Source organism: Pseudorasbora parva, chromosome 23 (genome assembly GCF_024679245.1).
Source record: "Pseudorasbora parva isolate DD20220531a chromosome 23, ASM2467924v1, whole genome shotgun sequence".
NCBI classification, from domain to species: Eukaryota; Metazoa; Chordata; class Actinopteri; order Cypriniformes; family Gobionidae; genus Pseudorasbora; species Pseudorasbora parva.
Window position 1 is genome coordinate 36266981 of NC_090194.1, and position 20056 is coordinate 36287036.

Genomic DNA, 20056 nt, shown 5'->3' on the forward strand with positions numbered 1-20056 from the left:
CTAGTGGAACTAAATTAAACTCAATTCAGTTCAAACATCTATTGGAACTAAATTAAACTCAATTCAGTTCAAACATCTATTGGAACTAAATTAAACTCAATTCAGTTCAAACATTTAATAAAACTAAATTAAAGAATTCAGTTCAGTTCAAACATCTATTGGAACTAAATTAAACTCAATTCGGTTCAAACATCTAGTGGAACTAAATTAAACTCAATTCGGTTCAAACATCTAGTGGAACTGAATTAAACTCAATTCGGTTCAAACATCTAGTGGAACTAAATTAAACTCAATTCGGTTCAAACATCTAGTGGAACTAAATTAAACTCAATTCGGTTCAAACATCTAGTGGAACTAAATTAAACTCAATTCGGTTCAAACATCTAGTGGAACTGAATTAAACTCAATTCGGTTCAAACATCTAGTGGAACTAAATTAAACTCAATTCGGTTCAAACATCTAGTGGAACTAAATTAAACTCAATTCGGTTCAAACATCTAGTGGAACTGAATTAAACTCAATTCGGTTCAAACATCTAGTGGAACTAAATTAAACTCAATTCGGTTCAAACATCTAGTGGAACTAAATTAAACTCAATTCGGTTCAAACATCTAGTGGAACTAAATTAAACTCAATTCGGTTCAAACATCTAGTGGAACTGAATTAAACTCAATTCGGTTCAAACATCTAGTGGAACTAAATTAAACTCAATTCGGTTCAAACATCTAGTGGAACTGAATTAAACTCAATTCGGTTCAAACATCTAGTGGAACTAAATTAAACTCAATTCGGTTCAAACATCTAGTGGAACTAAATTAAACTCAATTCGGTTCAAACATCTAGTGGAACTAAATTAAACTCAATTCAGTTCAAACATCTAGTGGAACTAAATTAAACTCAATTCAGTTCAAACATTTAGTGGAACTAAATTAAACTCAATTCAGGTCAAACATCTAATGGAACTCCATTTTGTTCTCATCTGATTGTGTCAAATCGATAATCTTACTGAATATTAACTGTGTCTTAACCCCCAAACAGCATGTTGTACCCCGTATCTGATGAATCTGTGATTGTACAGGTTTCAGCTTTGGCTTTGGATCCTTCCGGCGCTCGTCTGATCACCGGCAGCTTCGACTACGACGTGAAGTTTTGGGACTTTGCTGGGATGGATGCGGCGCTGCACGCCTTCCGTTCGATCCAGCCGTGTGAATGGTGAGTCCCGGTGCCGGCCCATCTGACATGCGTTCATCCCTGTCTGTCTCCTCGACCGCGAGCGCTTCCTGGGGTTTTGATGTGCGTTACACCTCATCCGTCTGGAATGAGACCAGTCAAATCAGCCCGACCAGCTGATTGCACCCAGATGCTGTGTATTTTTGTTCTTGTCTTTTGTTTTTCCTAGAAATCCCGCTAAAATTGGAACCCAATTGTCTCGAGATATTGGAAGCCAATTGGCTGAGCCCGAGCGCTCTTTCGTTTGTGCGATTCGTAAGACGCCACGCCACATTAACAAGTTCTTCAACCCAGGTGCGGTGCCATCCCTTTACCAGCAGACACGGCCAAAGAAAACACATGTGGAGGCCATAAAGCCAGTGACCCGGAGAGGGTAACCAGACCTCTGAATGCCCGTGTTTTCTGTTCTGGAAGCTTCTGGGCTCTTTCATTGACTCAAGTTCTCGTTCACAGTCAGAGATCATGATGTATCTTTAATTGGCCTGTTTACAGGTCATTTTAATGTAGAATTAAAAAAAAATGCCTTTGAGTTCTTTAATAATTACCGGGACTATACAAATACAATTTATTTTTAATTGATAGAATAAATAAAAAATAATTCAATTGACAATAATTTACTTAATTAAAAATGAATAATTACATTTATTTTAAGTAATAAATACTTTTGAAACCTGACATTGAAAGCCCTAATGTTATTTGCTATCAGACCCATGTCTGTAATAAAAAAAATCTATGGTCACTAATATATATTGAGAGTATATGCATGAAAACTTCTCAGAAATCATGTCTGAAGTGATGTGGTGTGTGTGTGTGCTTAGTCATCAGATCAGATCTCTGCAGTACAGCGTCACTGGTGATGTCATTCTGGTGGTGGCGGGAAACTCTCAGGCCAAAGTTCTGGACCGCGACGGATTCCAGGTTCTTGAATGCATCAAAGGGGATCAGTATATCGTGGACATGGCCAATACCAAGGTAACCACTGCTGCTTTACTGCAGCTTTAAACGCATTTGCATATAGAGATCTTAAAGGGATCCCCTGGTGTTGAGACTTGTATGGCTTAATATAACATAAATTATGTCTCTTACTGAAATATGTAGTAGAAAACCCATGAAAGATCTACTTTATTTAAAAAATTGATTTTATATTTGGACCATGGGCGGCGCCATCTTGTTTGCGTTCTAGGTTAATGACGTAGAATGGTTGCACTCGGCAATCAGCTGGCGTTACCCGTAGCTATTTTTACCACTACGCAACTCGAAAATTGTTTCAGAGTTAAACAAAACCAATGAATTGCTTTGTAATGGTACTTAAAACACACTCAAACATACATGTGCACACAAACTCTCTCTCTCACAGACTCACACACACACCAACAGATCGGCACGAACACATACGCACTGCGTGCGCGCATACATCACCCTCATTCACTATTCCCTGTGTTGATATCATAGACGGTTGATATGCAGTAGATTAAATGTAATGCCTAATTTGACCAGCAGAGGGAAATACCTAGGTAGGACGATGGGATAGGGGAACGTGAGGAAGAGAGGCAGGATGTTTTGGTTATGATGTTGGTTCCTGCATTAAAGTTTGAGCACGCGTTCAGTAATTTAAAACCTCAATCTTTAAACTTTCATCTTTAAGACACGAGTAACATTCGCTACTTTTGTTCACTAATACATCTTGGAGTGAATGAAGACGAGTGCGTGAAGTCGGACAGCTGTTGTGTGTAAATTGCGGCGCAACGTGAGACTGAATGACTGCACTCGAACATGTCCACTATGGTTTCGGACACCACTACAAATGGCCGTCCCTTCAGATAATGCCCTATTTCAGGGTATAGGGGATCGATTTGAGATTCAGCCCCTGTCGTGGAGACTGAGCAGCCCAACATCTCGATTGAGACAGCGCAGTCTGTCAGGTGTGTGTATGCGCCCGCCAATCTGTTTGTGACTTGTGTAGGTGAATTTGTGTGCACATGTATGTTTGAGTGTGTTTTAAGAACCATAACAAAGCAATTCATTGTTTTTTGTTTAACTCTGAAACACTTTTCGAGTGTCGTTGTGGTGAAAATAGCTACGGGTAACGCCAGCTGATTGAGTAGTGCAACCATTCTACGTCATCAACCTAGAACGCAAACAAAATGGCGCCGCCCATGGTCCAAATATAAAATCGATTTTTTTAAATAAAGTAGATCTTTCATGGGGTTTCTACTACATATTTCAGTAAGAGACATAATTTATGTTATATTAAGCCATACAAGTCTCAACACCAGGGGATCCCTTTAAAGGTGCAATAGCACATATAACATGCATATATGACTGTAAACTGCAAATGAAAAAACGGGAATATAGACTCTTTTTGGTTGATTTGCACATTTTCATTGGGTATGTGGCTGCGTCCAGTTTCTGTGAGTTTCTGGGTTAACAAAAAATAAAACCATAAAGAAAAATAAAATGAAATATAATATAATAATAAATAAAATATTTAAAAAAACGTAATAAATATAGCAAACCGTGATTTATTAATTTTTTGTTTCAGGATTCTTTGACAAATAGAAAATTCAAAAGAACAGCTTTTATTTAAAATAGTATCTTTTGTAACATTATAAATGTCTTTACTGTCACTTTTGATCAGTTTAATGAGTCCTTGACGAATAAAAGTATTAATTTCTCATTTTTAAAACAAAATATAACTTTTGAATGGTAGTGTGTCACGGTTTCCACAAAAATATGAAGCAAAAACCTTAAAACGATATAGGCGGCTGAAATGAGCCTTCTCCGCAGGGTGGCCGGGCGCTCCCTTAGAGATAGGGTGAGAATCTCGGTCACTCGGGAGGAGCTCAGAGTAGAGCCGTTGCTCCTTCACATCGAGAGGAGCCAGCTGAGGTGGCTCGGGCATCTATTTCGGATACCTCCTGGACGCCTTCCCAGGGAGGTGTTCCGGGCACGTCCCACCGGGAGGAGGCCCTGGGGAAGACCCAGGACACGCTGGAGGGATTATGTCTCCCGGCTGGCCTGGGAACGCCTCGGGGTACCCCCGGAGGAGCTGGAGGAAGTGGCCAGAGAGAAGGAAGTCTAGGCGTCTCTGCCTAGACTGTTGCTCCCGCGACACGGCCCCGGATAAGCGGAAGATGATGGATGGAGTTTAACGATGTGCTAAAATATCTAAAACTGAAACAAAAATTATGATTAAAGCTGCAGTCCGTAACTTTTTGCACTCTAGTGGTTAATACACAGAACTGCATGCGTCTTGTGGAAGAACATTGCAGCCGGAGCTACTTCTCTCTGTTCATGTTTATGGCGGATCACGCAGGGACTGTGCTCCTCCGCAGCGGTACCTACCAGTCTGGCCTGAAATAGTCCCAATATAAATACTTATTATAAGTGTATCACAATGATTCAGGGTAAGACAAAAACACGGTTTGGAAAATGGATTCATGTTGTACATTCTCATTATATAATTTTATTCAAAAAAGTTACGGACAGCAGCTTTAAACACTTAGTTCTTTCAAAAATATATGTGCTCATTAATGTATATTTACTTTTCAAGTAATAAAGTATTCTCGTAAGTTTATAATATGGCATTGAAAACACATACGGGTGAGGGGTTCGAATGCCGGTCACCATTTTGTCCCTCCATTTTGAAAGTACAGTAGCCAAAGAGGGACATACCCGTAAATTCAAGCTTCGCCTTTCACGTTTTAACACTCGATGGCACCATGTCGAATGTGAAGAGGGGGATTGCCATGTTAGTCTTGGACTAAATCGGCCACCGTAGGAGTTAAAACGAAATCAGAATTGAGAGGAACAGAAACTATTATTCACTGGATGGTCATATACCTTTACACCGCTAGATGGGGGAAATATCACACAGGGATATCTTCCAGTGATATCTTTAACTATATGGATATATTAAAAATAATGACAAAATCACAAAAACTTTAAATAAAAATAAGATGAACATTTTTATTATAGTTTTATTAATATTTTTTAATTGGTTTATATTTTTATATTTTTCATTTGTCTTAATTTTTCTTAATTGTTTTCTGTTATGCAAAAAAAAAAATTGGTTTCATTTATTTTTATTTATTTCCAGTTAATCATTTTAGTGCTTCAACAGATTATTGCCAATGCAACTAATATTGATATTTTATTTTAGCAGAATGTTTTTAATGTTTTAGTTCAAACTCTGCTAGTATGTCAGTGACACTGCAGTAGCCCTGGTTAGTTCAGCGTCTTGTTTGTTTGCTGCATCTGGACGTTGTTTGTTGACTGGGGTGTAATGAGGTGTAGATGAACAACATCAGAGCGGCCACTAAATCTTGCACCTGGTCCTTTGCCGCGTCCGCGGACACACACCGTCCCTCCACATCCGTTTATGTGTGTAATGTGGTTTCAAATGTGGCTCAATGACGGTCGCGTCACTAATGTAGTGTGTCGGCATGCCGCAGTCGCTCTGTTTACGGGTACGCTGTGTACCCGAGCGAGTGCATTTCAGTGTTGAGCGTAAATATTGTTCTCTTCAATCATTGTCAGTGTCATGTTTTGCCAACTGGACGTCCATAATAGAAATACTTGAATTCAGTTTTATTATCATAGCTATTACTTCCACATGTGAACACACTTGATAATATTACACACTGTGGTATTATTATATGCTATTATAGTATTTATGAATATATTTTAGCTTAAGTTTTAGTAATTGCTTCAAAGCAAGGTTTTTGCAGTGAAACGTTTGGAATAATTAAGATTTTTACGGGTTTTGAGTCATAAATACAGTAAAAACAGTGAAATATTCCTCCAGTGTAAATCATCTCTTCTCTATGTGAATCTATAGTAAAGTGTAATTTATTCCTGTGATCAAAGCTGAATTTATCATCATTACTCCAGTCTTCAGTGTCACATGATCCTTCACTAATCATTCTCAAATGAGAATCTGATGATCAACACATTTATGATTATTATCCGTTGAAATTGGTTCATATTTGTGTGGAAATCGTGACACACTACCATTCAATCAGGAATATTTTGTTTAAAAAAGAAATGAATACTTTTATTTAGCAAGGACTTATTAAACTGATCAAAAGTGACAGTAAAGATGTTTGTTACAAAAAAATTATATTTCTAATTAATGCATTTCTTTAGAACTTTCTATTCATCAAAGAATCCTGAGAAATAAAATGTATCAGTTTCCACAAACTTATGAAGTGTTTTCAACATAGAAAAACCATTATCCATAATTAAAAAAGCAGCTAATCAATATGTGTAGTGTAATAACTTCTATTTAACTTTATTTCAGTTTAGTCATCTTAAGGGATGCACCGATACCATTTTTCAGAAACAATAATACCATCCATACCGATACCAGTGCCGTTTTGTAAAAAAACACTACATGAATGTCAGTGGATGTGTACTGTACATTCAATGTACACTCAATAATGTCAGTAACCAAACAGTTAACTGGAGCCATTGACTTAACTGTTTGGTTACTGACATTCTTCAAAATATCTTCCCTTGTGTTCAGCTGAAGAAAGAAACTCATACAGGTTTGAAACAACGTGAGGGCGAATAAAGGACGACAGCATTTTCATTTTAAAGTGAACTATCCTTTTAAGTAAATTAATTAATATATAATTATTTTTACATTTTTGGATTTCATAATTGTCAAAAAAGTGATTACTATGCCTACTTTTATGCTTACTACGTTTATGCTTACTAGTACAGAATGACTGCTTAAAGGGACAGTTCACCCCCAAAAAAAATCTGTCATTTACTTTTATGTTGTTCCAAATTGTTCCCAACATGTATTAATGTATTTATGATGTTAAACACAGAGGAAAATTCATTCCTACTATGGGTGCAACGGATCGCAGTTGATCCGTGATCCGAACGGATCACGATCCATGGTTCGGAACGCACGTGACCCGCGGACATATTGCGTTTTTTTGTTTTTTTTTGCAGATTCATCTGTTTAGCGATCGCAGAGTAAAAGACCATTTAATTTGCCGATATTGGTTTTTAAGTAATTTTGTTCCTTTAAACTCGCCGAGTTTCAGTGAAACTACACACAGCAGTCGTTCACGTGAAGGCATAATCAGTCAGCAATGGCTAGCGGAGGCGCAGAAGAACTCTATAAACCTCCCGCATCATTCACATCGCATGTATGAGAGCATTTTGGCTTCCCCGTGAAATATAATAATGACGGAAGGAGGTGCGGTGGACAGGACTGTAACAGTAGGTAACGTTACTGTGGCAGCATGAGAGAGCCGTATGTAAGTGGCATTACATCGAGCATGGCTATCTGAAGCGACACCTGCTGATGCCCGTTTCACACACAGCGTAGTCTGTTTGTGGTGCGTGTTTTTTTCCGTACCATGTTAACAGATTACAGTTTTTACACTGCACGCAGTGTCGGTCCGTCAGTGCGAAGTGCCGCGATCGTTTCTGCACCGAGTCTGTTTTGCTGTGCTGAACGCGCTGAATTAAAGGGACAGCGCGCTGTCTGCATTAAAACAAACATGTATTGATGCGAAAATCTAGTAATTTCCCCCTCATATGCATATAGTGTAAAGTGTAGGCCTACTCTGTTTCAAAGTCAATACGTGGCTTTTTGCCTCGGGTAAAGCAAGAAAATGGCTTTTAGCTTTAGGTAAACAAGTGAAATAATGGAGAGCACTCTTTTCTGGAGGTGAAAAAGAAAGTTCTTTATGACCTGCAGGATTTCTTTTAAAAAAGATTTTTAAAAAATGAAAGAAAAAACGAGTTGGCTGTTTTTGTCTATTGTAAGTTCTAATTTAAATTGTTTGTTATTTTCACATAGTTTAGCCGGTTTCTAAGGTACTAGGCTATATAAATATAAAGTAATGCATTGAATAAAACATTGTTTAAATGTAGTGTGTTTAAACATCATATCTATAAAAGAGTGTAGAACTACAAAGAAAATTGCAATGATGACAAGCAATGTTCAGTGCCAACTTTTGGATTTTAAATAAAAATAATCAATGTGTGTTAAACAGGAGTGAGAATGGACATCCTAATCTTGTTTTTTATTTTATTTTATTATTATATGCTCAGGCCCATTTTTACATCACAGGTTGTATTTCACGTTACAATTTAAAAACTGAGTAAAATGTGATTTATTCAGCTGGTTATTTATTTTACCCTATATTTGTTAAAACCATAACCATATTGGTTATGCTAACACCAACATTTTTCATACAATAAATGGAAAGCAAGTAAAAATATTCTCCTCCCCCTTTTTTTCTGATCCGAAAAATGATCCGATCCGTGACTAGTGATCCGTGATGTGATCCGAACCGTGAGTTTTGTGATCCGTTACACCACTTGTTGTCAATGGTCTTTGGGTCTGGGTGTTTCTTATTTTGCCACACTGAAAGTTGGGAACCCTACGTGTGTGTGTCCCTACTCCTGTGCATCAGTTGTCCTCTAAAACACTCAGAAGATTATTATTTTTTGCTTCAGTGATGTTTGACTGATGTCCTGAGTGAATCTCTGGGTTTCCTGAGATTATGACGTTGTTATTAGCGGTTAGTCATTGAGGTTTTGTAGCTCCCAACAAACCATCTTTCGTCTTAAATTTAGTGTCTTTGACTGAGGCGATGCAGTTGGTTTGTGTGGCATAATGCGTCCTTATAATGGATTTCTGGTGTCAAAAATATGACAACAAAGCCAAATATCTGCTCTGAATTTGCATTCAGCGAAGCTGCACTTCATCCGAAGAGGCCAGTGTGTCTTTGGGAGGCATGAAGGTCATACGAACACTTTACTGCAATCAAATATTCAGAACACATTTGTTATGATGCAGCAGATGAGTGGCAGGCTTCAATAATGTGCCTTAGCCAATGCAGCATGTGCTCATCATCAAAGGCAATCACTGACAGCTTTATTTACTCTCTGAGAACGACTCTATAATAGCGTTTTGATTCAGTTCCTAGATTTTAATTTCCTGTGTCTAAATTGACACTTTAAAGTCAACATGAAACGACGTTCACAACATGATTTTCTTCTGTAATGTGAAACAGAATATTCAATAGGAAATAATGTAGGACAGAACATCGCTTTATTTATATTATCGTGTTTATTAAAGAGAGAGTTCACTCAAAAATGAAAATTATCCCATAATTTACTCACCCTCAAGTCGTCCTAAGTGTATGACATTCTTCTTTCAGACAAACATAGAGTTATATTAAAGGTGTCATGAGCTGGCTTTTTAATTTTTTTATACTGTTGTCTGAGGTCAACAAATGATGTTTGTGGGGTTTTTACATTCAAAAACATCATAACTAATAAGTAATAGGCTATTTTCTCCACTGGTTTTGAGGCTCTCTCCTGAACGCTGGGTTTTGATTGGCGTGTCACTGGAGACTTGGAAGTAAACGCCCTACGGCTAGGATTGGATAAGATTTGCATATTTAATGAGCTCAGCTCCTGTCATATCTAGCCCCTGTCAGGTCAGTTCACATGAGGGAGGGGATGATTTAAAAGCGGCAACCGGAATGATTCAAGTACGTCTTTATCAAACAAACTCAATGGGCCTCATTCATGAAACTTTCGTGAATATATGAGCAAATTCAGAGTAATTTGTGCGTAAAATGGACCTTTACGAAAACTCTCCTCCAGATTCACAAACGCTTCGTATACCACGGATTCGTTAGTTAAACGTGTATATTAGTGAATTCCAAACATGTGTAAATAAGAAGCGCGTGCACGCTCATTCATAATTAGTATAATCCCCGCCCATGAGTTACAACTGCAAATGACGTGAGCAGGAGCGCTGTGGACTCTTCTGGACTTCTTTCTCAGGTTTGGCTCCAGGATTTTGCGTAAATGTTGAAGAGACTAATTGTGCATATGACTAGCAATAAATATCAAATTATCGTGTGTCCACCAAAGCATGTTTTAGCCAGATAAACACCTGGTGCTCTTCTGAAAACGGCCAGCTGGTGGCGCTTGAAAGCACTTTGCAAGGGCAGCGTTTTTCCAGCTGAGATACTCATACTAATGTGTTACTATCTAATTTTAAAGATTATTACTGAATTTAGAAAGGCAATAAACAGTATTAACTTCTCTATTATTGTTGTTCGGTTGGTGTACAAGTGGGATGATTGGTCGGCGTAGTTTTTGTCCCGCCCCTCCTCCACTGTGATTGGACGGCCTGGTAAAAAAATGACAGTGACAAGCGCTGCCTATTGTCCAACGTTAAACAGTACAAACAAAACAAAACAATAAAGACGGGGCAAATCAACTCTTGAAATATTATGGTGGCCTGCCCTACATAGTGCATCAAAATGCAATGTCATCAGTTTGCCTAAATTAGAGCACAGATCGTTAAATGTTTTACGCACCATTTACACGTGGTAGGGAGCAGGTGTAAATCTCTTTCATACCAACTAACATTTTGAAAACACGAACATTTTCGTGAATCCGAAAATTTACGTCAGAGCGGCTTTACGAAAGATTTACACACAAATCCTTTCTGCTCGTGTTTCATGAATGAGGCCCAATGATTTATTTCTCATCCACCCCTGATTGATTTCTATTATTTTTGTATTACATAGCCCGCGCGCACACACTTCAAATGTCAAGTCAAGAGAGAGAGAATATCAGAACAAGAAACTAATACTATGAGATTAATCGTCCTGCCGGCGGCTTCCGTTTGGGTACCCCGTCTGAAAAGCACACAACCCCGGGACGTTGGGCTTTGCGAGCCCTGGCCCATACATGTCTGAGTCCAGCGTGCTAAAGGCATGTTCTGTTGGACACGTACACATAAGCAAAACGATCTATAATAACAATGCAATACTATTACATATAAAAACAAGTTTTACTCACATAAGTGTGTTGCACCGTTCCTCCTGTCAGATCCAATATAGAAGAAACAGCATTGTGTTTTAATATCAATATCTACAAACCCAGCATCGACCGGAGATTAGTATACAAACAATCCCGCAGTGAAATGAAGTGAACATGTCTTCCCCACATGAGCTGAAACTTCATTAAAAATAAAGTTCAACCACTCATTCCTAAAATTAGGATCCGAAGGAAGCTTATGCAGTGACTGTGTTCTTACACAACCAGGAATAGCGCAGTATCTTGCTGTATTCTTCAGCTCGTTTATTAATGCTGGCTAGCGCAATCTGAACGGCACCATGAGTCGGTGGGCGGGGCTACTGGATTACACGTGTTTATTAATCTGTAGAGGCGTTTCGTCAGTCGATGACGCCAAGATGCCAACACGATCGTTTTCTGGGCCAGGGGTCTATAAAAGCTTTTTTTTGACTAACAAGGAAGTTTTCAGCTCTAAAACTTACAGGAAAATGACGTTTTATATATCAAAAGCTCAAGGAAAAGTGGATTTCTCAATTCATCACCCCTTTAAAAAAAGTCCTGACTCTTCCAAGCTTTATAATTTTTGAATTTTTGAAGTGCATCTATCCCTCATAAAAGTGCATCTATCCACCATTAAAGTGCATCTATCCCTCATAAAAGTGCATCTATCCACCATTAAAGTGCATCTATCCCTCATTAAAGTGCATCTATCCATCATAAAAGTGCATCTATCCCTCATTAAAGTGCATCTATCCATCATAAAAGTGCATCTATCCATCATAAAAGTGCATCTATCCATCATAAAAGTGCATCTATCCATCATAAAAGTGCATCTATCATCATAAAAGTGCATCTATCCATCATAAAAGTGCATCTATCATAAAAGTGCATCTATCCCTCATAAAAGTGCATCTATCCATCATAAAAGTGCATCTATCATCATAAAAGTGCATCTATCCATCATAAAAGTGCATCTATCATCATAAAAGTGCATCTATCCATCATAAAAGTGCATCTATCATCATAAAAGTGCATCTATCCATCATAAAAGTGCATCTATCCATCATAAAAGTGCATCTATCATCATAAAAGTGCATCTATCCATCATAAAAGTGCATCTATCCATCATAAAAGTGCATCTATCCATCATAATCATAAAAGTGCATCTATCATCATAAAAGTGCATCTATCCATCATAAAAGTGCATCTATCATCATAAAAGTGCATCTGTCCATCATCGGACCGTTAACAATAAAAATGAACATACTTAACATTGAGAAATCAATGGGGGTCTCTTCATTTTTTCCAGAGCTGTATATCGGCTGATATATGGTGGTCGCTATATCGCACATCCATGTTTTTAGTTATTTATTAATATGATTCAAATAAAATGTTGCTTAGTTTGCGCTTTGCGTCCTAATTGCCGTCTCTCTGGTTCAGGGTCACACAGCGATGCTGAACGACGGCTGTTGGCATCCCAAGATCAAAGAGGAGTTTCTGACCTGCTCCAATGACGGGTGAGTCTTGACACGCTTCAACACGGGACAGAGTGCATGAACACGCATGAGTTGACATGTTTATATCGAGCTACCTGAATACCAACACGTGTGGGTTAATGACGCAGACACGGGCACTGAGGGAAACTCCATCACCCTCTCGTGTTTTGAGATTTGTTTCTGCCGCAGTCATTTTGCATATTTGAGATTGTTCGTGGCCTTTCTTAAAACCATTTGTTCTTGAGTTTAACACGTTCCCAGGGGATTGTGGGGCATTTCACTGGGATTGTTTTTCATTTTAGTCACTGAAGCGTTCCAAACAACATGGAGGCGATTGCATGATCGTCTTAATCAAACTGGAAGTTTATACTCTGAAATGTATTCCATTCTCATAACTGCATGCTACACAAACATTGATTACTTTTTAATTCTTTTCTTTTATTAAAATAACATCAGTGAGTTAGATTTGGACGGGTCTCCTCAAGAATCAATACGAATCATTTGTATTTTTTCATTTTTTAATTATCCAATCAGTGAGTGAGTCCTGATTCAAATTCAGAGATTCAGTGAGTCATTTGTTAGTAGTTTGATTCAGACTGATCTCTTCAAGAATCACTCCATAAGAATCATTTGTTCAGAATAATCTTCTTTTTTTTCTTCTTCAATTATGCAGTCAGTAAATGAGTCCTGACTCAGTGATCCATTTTTTTGTCTGATTCAAACAATTGTGCTCTGTTCACTAATTGAATCTGTTCATATGTGTCATTTGTTTATAAGAATCAGTCTTTCTAATGTTTTAAATTTATGGCAGTCATCCAATCAGTAAGTGAGTCAGATTCAGTGAGTCATTTGTCAAACTGTTTTATTGACCAATTCAAGAATCCGTTCATAAATGCAAATTTATCATAAGAATCAGTCTGTTTGATCACATTTCATTTGTTTTTTATCTAATTAAATAGTGTTTATGGCAGTCATCCAAGTCAGTGAGTCTGATTCAGATTCAGGGAGTAATTTGTCAGAGTGGTCTTTTCAAGAATCACTCCATAAGAATAATTTGTTAAGAAAAATCTGTGTTTTTTTTATTTAATTTTTTTCTTTAATTATGCAATCAGTAAGTGATTCCTGGTTCAGATTCAGAGATTCAATGAGTCATTTGCTAGTCTGATTCAAACAATTGCGCTCCCTGTCTTTTTGACCAAATTTAAGAATCTGTTCATAAGAGTCATTTGTTAATAAGAATCAGTCATTTTTAAGGTTTTACATTTATGGCAGTCATCCAGTCAGTAAGCGAGTCAGATTCAGTGAGTCATTTCTCAGACTGATCTGTTCAAGAATCACTCCATAAGAATCATTTGTTCAGAAAAAACTGTATTTTTGATTTAGATTTGTTTCCATTATGCAGTCAGTAAGTGAGTCTGATTCAGAAATCCATTCATAAGAATCATCCTACTGATCATACTCTGTTTCTGGTAGAGAATAACTCATTTTGTCGTGGCGCTGCAGTAAACGCTGATATATTCTGCCAAATGTGTTTCTTGCAGTGTTTTTCAGTCAGATGTTTCAGTGTTCACAGCCTCAAAACTACAGGCTTGTGAAATTTTATATGCGTGTAAACCTTTGCACTGCGTCAAATTATGTTCCCCTATAAAAGCGTGCTGGTTTCACTGTGTTTAGGGGCGTCGCCGGTGAATGCTTGAGTCGTGTTCACTGGACGCACAGATGTGGCTCTGTTTTATTCAGTTGTAATATAGATTCTGGAAGTCTTCCCTTGGCACGTTTCAGCGCATGTCACAGGCGGTTTCAGAAGAGGAAACCATTTAGCTTTGGCAAACAGCTGCAGATGTGAGCAGAACGGGCCCCGGAGGGCCCTGGAACGGGGGCCACATGTGTCCTGTGATCGGCTGGTGTGGCGCTCTGCTCCAAATTTCAGGTTAACAGGGGTCACGCTGAGTTCTAGATTGACTTCAGTGTTCTGGGCGGCGCTTCGGGTCAGAAGCATGGTCACAGTAGATTAAACTGACAGGCCAATGAGAATGAACGACATGAGCGCTTCCTCTCATGCTGTCGGTTTAGGGCTCAGGGGACAGGTGAACCTTGAGTTTGACCCCTGGTTGAAACAGAAACTATGCTATCATAACCTTTTCATTCATCAATTTTATCATGTAGGGTTGTGCAATTTAAACATAATTGATTTTCAAATTCGATTTTGGCTTCCAATGATTATGAAGTTACTGTTGCTAAACTGTGAGATGAGTTTGATATTAAACTCTATACTCTATACTCGAACTCTACAGCCCCTTTCACACTGCGATTCCGGCAAATACACGGATACTGCGATCCAGCATTTGTTCCCGGGCCGCTAGATTTCCATTCACACTGCCAGGGAAATACCGTAATATGTGCGCTTTCACACACAACCCGTAACGGTCCCAGGTCGAGTTGACACGTGACATCCTGATGTGACGTATAACGGCGAGCGATCTCAGCTTCAGCGCGGATAGTAAGGAGCTCCGTGGTCTCGACTTGTGTCCAGTTTGCGCACATTTCTGCTTGTTTAATTTTAGTTTCTTTTGAATACGAACACTCTCTGCGTTTAAAACACCGACGAGCTCTTCTGGCACTGCAGGGTTGTATTATTGAAAAAACAAGCCCTAGGAGTCGCACGATAACTACGTACACGTTGCAGCATTAGTTTTGGCTTTTGTTCACACAGCGCTCGTCCCGGATCGAATCCCGCAATATTACTAGGTCCCCGACCTGGGTTCAATTCGGTAATCAATCCCGGGACGTGGTTGCTTTCACACAGAAGGCGACCCGGCAATGTTCCGGGAATATTGCGGTCCGACGTGCAGTGTGAAAGGGGCTTATGTAAGAAATGTATTTTAGGCTGCGTTCACACTTGTAGTTCGGTTAGTTTGGTTTGTTTGGTCCGGACCAAAAAACAAAAACAAAACATATAGTCCTGGTCCGCTTAGCGTTCACACTGGCATTTTTAACAGCGAACCTAAAGTTACCGAACCAAAGGCTCAGGGAGACGCTCACAATCTGATTGGTCGGCTTATATGACGGAGGAGCTGCTTACCGAACATTCAGAACAACGCTGTGTGCCGGATTAAACGCCATCATTTAATGCGTGAACATATGGCATTATTTTTACCCGCTGAGAACTCATGAAGAGCTCATAAAATGATCAAAACATTCAAAACAGCTCCAGGATTTCCTCCGTTGTGCAGAAAAGAGACGGCCGTTCTGTCGTCTGTACCGACTAATGGCCGACAGGTCCTTTAGTGAGAAGAGCCAGGTTTGCTTTTTGTGCGTTTTTGAAACATGCTCGTCAGACCCAAATATTGATGAGGCTCTTCCTCGTTGCTCTACGTTTGTCCTCTAACGTTAACGTTACTCGCTCTGGATACACCGATCTTTCCGCGTCATCCGATCAGCTGACTATGCGTCGCATCTTGTGACATCGCGTCCTGTTTTTGGTTCGTCTACATGTCTTTGGTCCGTGTTAAGTTCATATATCAGTCGAACCGCACCAGAGTTGGTTTGGAAGCGGAACGAGACTCATCTCTTTAGCGGTCTCGGTCCGCTTGTTTGGTGCACAGCAGGGTTCGGATGGCAGCGTTCACATGTGTTCAAATGAACCGCACTAAACGAGCAATCGCACCAGGGTTCGTTTTAATCCAACCAAACATGACAAGTGTGAACGCACCCTCATTTAATCATAAAATGGCCCTGATATGTCACTAGACATTAAGAAATCCTGTTCATTTCAAATACTTATATCACTGACAACAACAATCCGGCCAGGATATTAAAAGTTGTTGTTGCAGCCCTCATCTGATGTTGATGATGACATGTTGTGTTTTGGCCTGAAGCTCCGCCCTCCACCTATCGGCCAATCACAAAGTCAGTAGTGTTTCGGCATCCGGGTTGCCAGATCTGCTCTAGTTACCACAGCTGTAGATCTACAAAATTGATGCATTTCAGGGCTTCAGGCTTACATTTGAGAGTAATGGAGAAAGAGAAGGCGTTAAATTATCATAAAGTTAATTTGATCATAGAATTACTATTGTTTTGGATTGTTTTGTTATTAAGTGCAGTTACTAATAAATATTACATGTTTGTATTTTGGAACTGAGCTTAAATTGATATGAAGATAAAATGATCTTTTATTAACAACAGTATTTTTATAGGGAAAATATAAATATTCTGCTCTTATTAAATTAACTTATTAAGTGCCATTGTTCTTCTATAGTCTCACACTGAACTGACTGACAGCTTCAGTGATTATAAAAGGAGCAGTCTTCACTTTTCTGTGTTTTGTGGGGGGTTTTTTTCAGGGTCTCATTTCATCTTAAATGAAGTTATACATCTCCAGATGAGACCGCTGCATCGCGTTACGTCCAGCTGTTTCTGAACAGCATAATGTGTCTCATGTGAGCGGCACAGACCTGCTCTAGATAAGTGTGAGACGGCGTGATTTCATGCATCGTTTCTGTGGTGAGCCGTTCCTTTAACATGGTCTCGTCTGAGCTGAATGGGTCTCTCCTCTTGTAGAGATTATTTCAGCACACATCCGTACGGTCATTGATCGCTCACAGCGGCGCAGCTTTGAGTGTTGATAATAGTGAAGATCTGCTTTATTCATCTGACCACCCTGGTATTCCTATTGTAAGCCAGACCTTCTATAGTGTCTTATTTTGCACAAAAAGTGTCCCTTCAAGATCGCATAAAGCGTGTCGTTTGCTGTAGAACTACAGCTCAAACATTCAACGGATTTGATTTGGTCGTTTGAGAGTAAAACATTCATTTATCAGCTTTAATAGACATCACGAGTCAAAGGAACATATAGTTTTCATGAACTGAGACCGTGTTCCCATGACCTTACACATGTACCTTGCTTGTTTAGGCAGGTTAGGCAGTTAGTAAAGGTTACCTGGTTAAGACGGTGCACAAATTAAATTCGTCATACTTAACTGATCAATATCCTGATGGATAAAAAAAATCAAGTTCTCATTACTGTAATCCATTCAATTTTACTGATGTAATTTTCATTATTTTAAGTGATTTTCATTATTGTAATGCAATGCATTTAATTTAAGTTTGGGGAACACTTATTTACTGTTAACTACGACTTTTGCCTCAATAAACTCCCAATTTACTGTTTAGTTAATAGTTAGTAAGGTACACAATATTGACAAAAGTATTGGGCCGCCCCTCTAAATCTCTGAGTTCAGGTGCTCAATCCCTTCATGGCCACAGGTGTGTAAATCAAGCTCTAGGCCTGCAGACGCTTCTCCACACATTAGTGAAAGAATGGGTCGCTCTCAGGAGCTCAGTGAACTCAAGCGTGGGGCCGTGATAGGCTGACACCTGTGCAATAAGTCCATTCCTGACATTTCCTCACTACTAAATATTCTACGCTCAACTGTTAGTGGGATTATAACAAAGTGGAAGCCATTGGGAACAACAGCAACTCAGCCACAAAGTGTTAAATCCCAGAGCGGGGTCAGCGCATGCTGAGGGTCACAGTGCGCAGTAGTCTCCAACTTTCTGCAGAGTCAACAGCTCCAGACCTCCAGACTTCTGTGGCCTTCAGATGAGCTCAAGAACAGCGGAGAGAGCTTCATGGAATGGGTTTCCATGGCCGAGCAGCTCATCCAAGCCTTACATCACCAAGAGCAATGCAAAGTGTGGGATGCAGTGGAGTAAAGCAGCCGCCACTGGACTCTAGAGCAGTGAGACGTGTTCTCTGAGTGACCAATCACGCTTCAGTCTGACAATCCCATGGACGAGTCTGGGTTTGGCGGTTGCCAGGAGAACGGGACTTGCCTGACTGTATTGTGCCAAGTGTGAAGTTTGGTGGAGAAGGGGGATGGTTGTTTTTCAGGGTTTGGACAATTTCATGCTCCCATCTTTGTGGGAACAGTTTGGGGACGGCCCCTTCCTGTCCCAGCATGACTGCGCTCCAGTGCACAAAGCGTCGGTCCATAAAGACATGGATGAGGAGTTTGGTGTGGAGGAACTTGACTGGCCTGCACAGAGTCCTGAGCTCAACCCGATAGAACAGCTTTGGGATGAATTAGAGCGGAGACTGAGAGCCAGGCCTTCTCGTCCAACATCAGTGCCTGACCTCACAAATGAGCTTCTAGAAGAATGGGCAAAAATCCCCATAAACACACTCCTAAACCTTGAGGAAAGCCTTCCCAGAAGAGCTGAAGCTGTTAGAACTGCAAAGGGCCGACTCCATATTAAACCCTACGGATTAAGAATTGGATGGCATTAAAGTTCATGTGCATGTAAAGGCAGGTAGGGATGGGTACCGAAAACCGGTATTAAACGGGCCCCGGGGGTGAATTTTGAAAGACCGTTGCATCGATAAGCTCGGACGTAATCGGTTCTGCTGTCGGTACTTTTGAAAATACACGCAGATATATATATATATACAGTCTTGTTCAAAATAATAGCAGTACAATGTGACTAACCAGAATAACCAAGGTTTTTAGTATATTTTTTATTGCTACGTGGCAAACAAGTTACCAGTAGGTTCAGTAGATTGTCAGAAAACAAACAAGACCCAGCATTCATGATATGCACGCTCTTAAGGCTGTGCAATTGGGCAATTAGTTGAAAGGGGTGTGTTCAAAAAAATAGCAGTGTCTACCTTTGACTGTACAAACTCAAAACTATTTTGTACAAACATTTTTTTTTTCTGGGATTTAGCAATCCTGTGAATCACTAAACTAATATTTAGTTGTATGACCACAGTTTTTTAAAACTGCTTGACATCTGTGTGGCATGGAGTCAACCAACTTGTGGCACCTCTCAGCAGAGGTGTGGACTCGAGTCATGTGACTTGGACTCGAGTCAGACTCGAGTCATGAATTTGATGACTTCGGACTCGACTCGACAAAATGTACAAAGACTTGCAACTCGACTTGGACTTTAACATCAATGACTCGTGACTTCACTTGGACTTGAGCCTTATGACTCGAGAAGACTTGCTACTTCCCATGAAAACCTGGGGTAATTTTTCTTTCACACGGCCGCGCCGCTCTCAGTGTATCTGCATCTGTGAAAAAAATCTGCACCTGTATGCATGCAGAGAGCACGCGTGCTGCCTCCACGACATCCAATCACTGTAGTCCCGCATTGGTTTGATTCGACAGTATCCATAGCTACCAAGTCCGCGTATAACACGTGACTTTGGGCTTTTTTTTATTGGCAAGTCGCGGTAAAAAATCTCGAGTTGCGGGTCGCGGTTTTTTGGGCTTATTAGAAAAAGTGTGGTTGCTTGTTAGGAAAATATGACAAGCAACTTCGTTTCTTTACATTTATGGTCGCTGTTTTGTCCAAATACATTGCCTGACACTGTCTTCTCACAGCTAATAGCCATAGTGCAACGATACAAGTGCTGTATTCATTCGTCCTCATACATCCCGTCTCCTTCCCCTCTTTGAAGAAAAATCGCGTTC

The 20056-nt window shown here is 39.6% G+C and overlaps 1 protein-coding gene across 1 annotated transcript in view; it reads left to right on the forward strand.

Moving 5' to 3' along the window:
• LOC137061997 (WD repeat-containing protein 70) overlaps positions 1 to 20056 on the forward strand; it is a 138427-nt gene that overhangs the window by 23139 nt on the left and 95232 nt on the right. The window contains exons 7-9 of the mRNA XM_067432738.1: positions 1079 to 1212; positions 2049 to 2202; positions 12523 to 12599. Coding sequence (XP_067288839.1) covers positions 1079 to 1212; positions 2049 to 2202; positions 12523 to 12599 — 365 coding nt within the window. The remainder of the gene's footprint in view (positions 1 to 1078; positions 1213 to 2048; positions 2203 to 12522; positions 12600 to 20056) is intronic.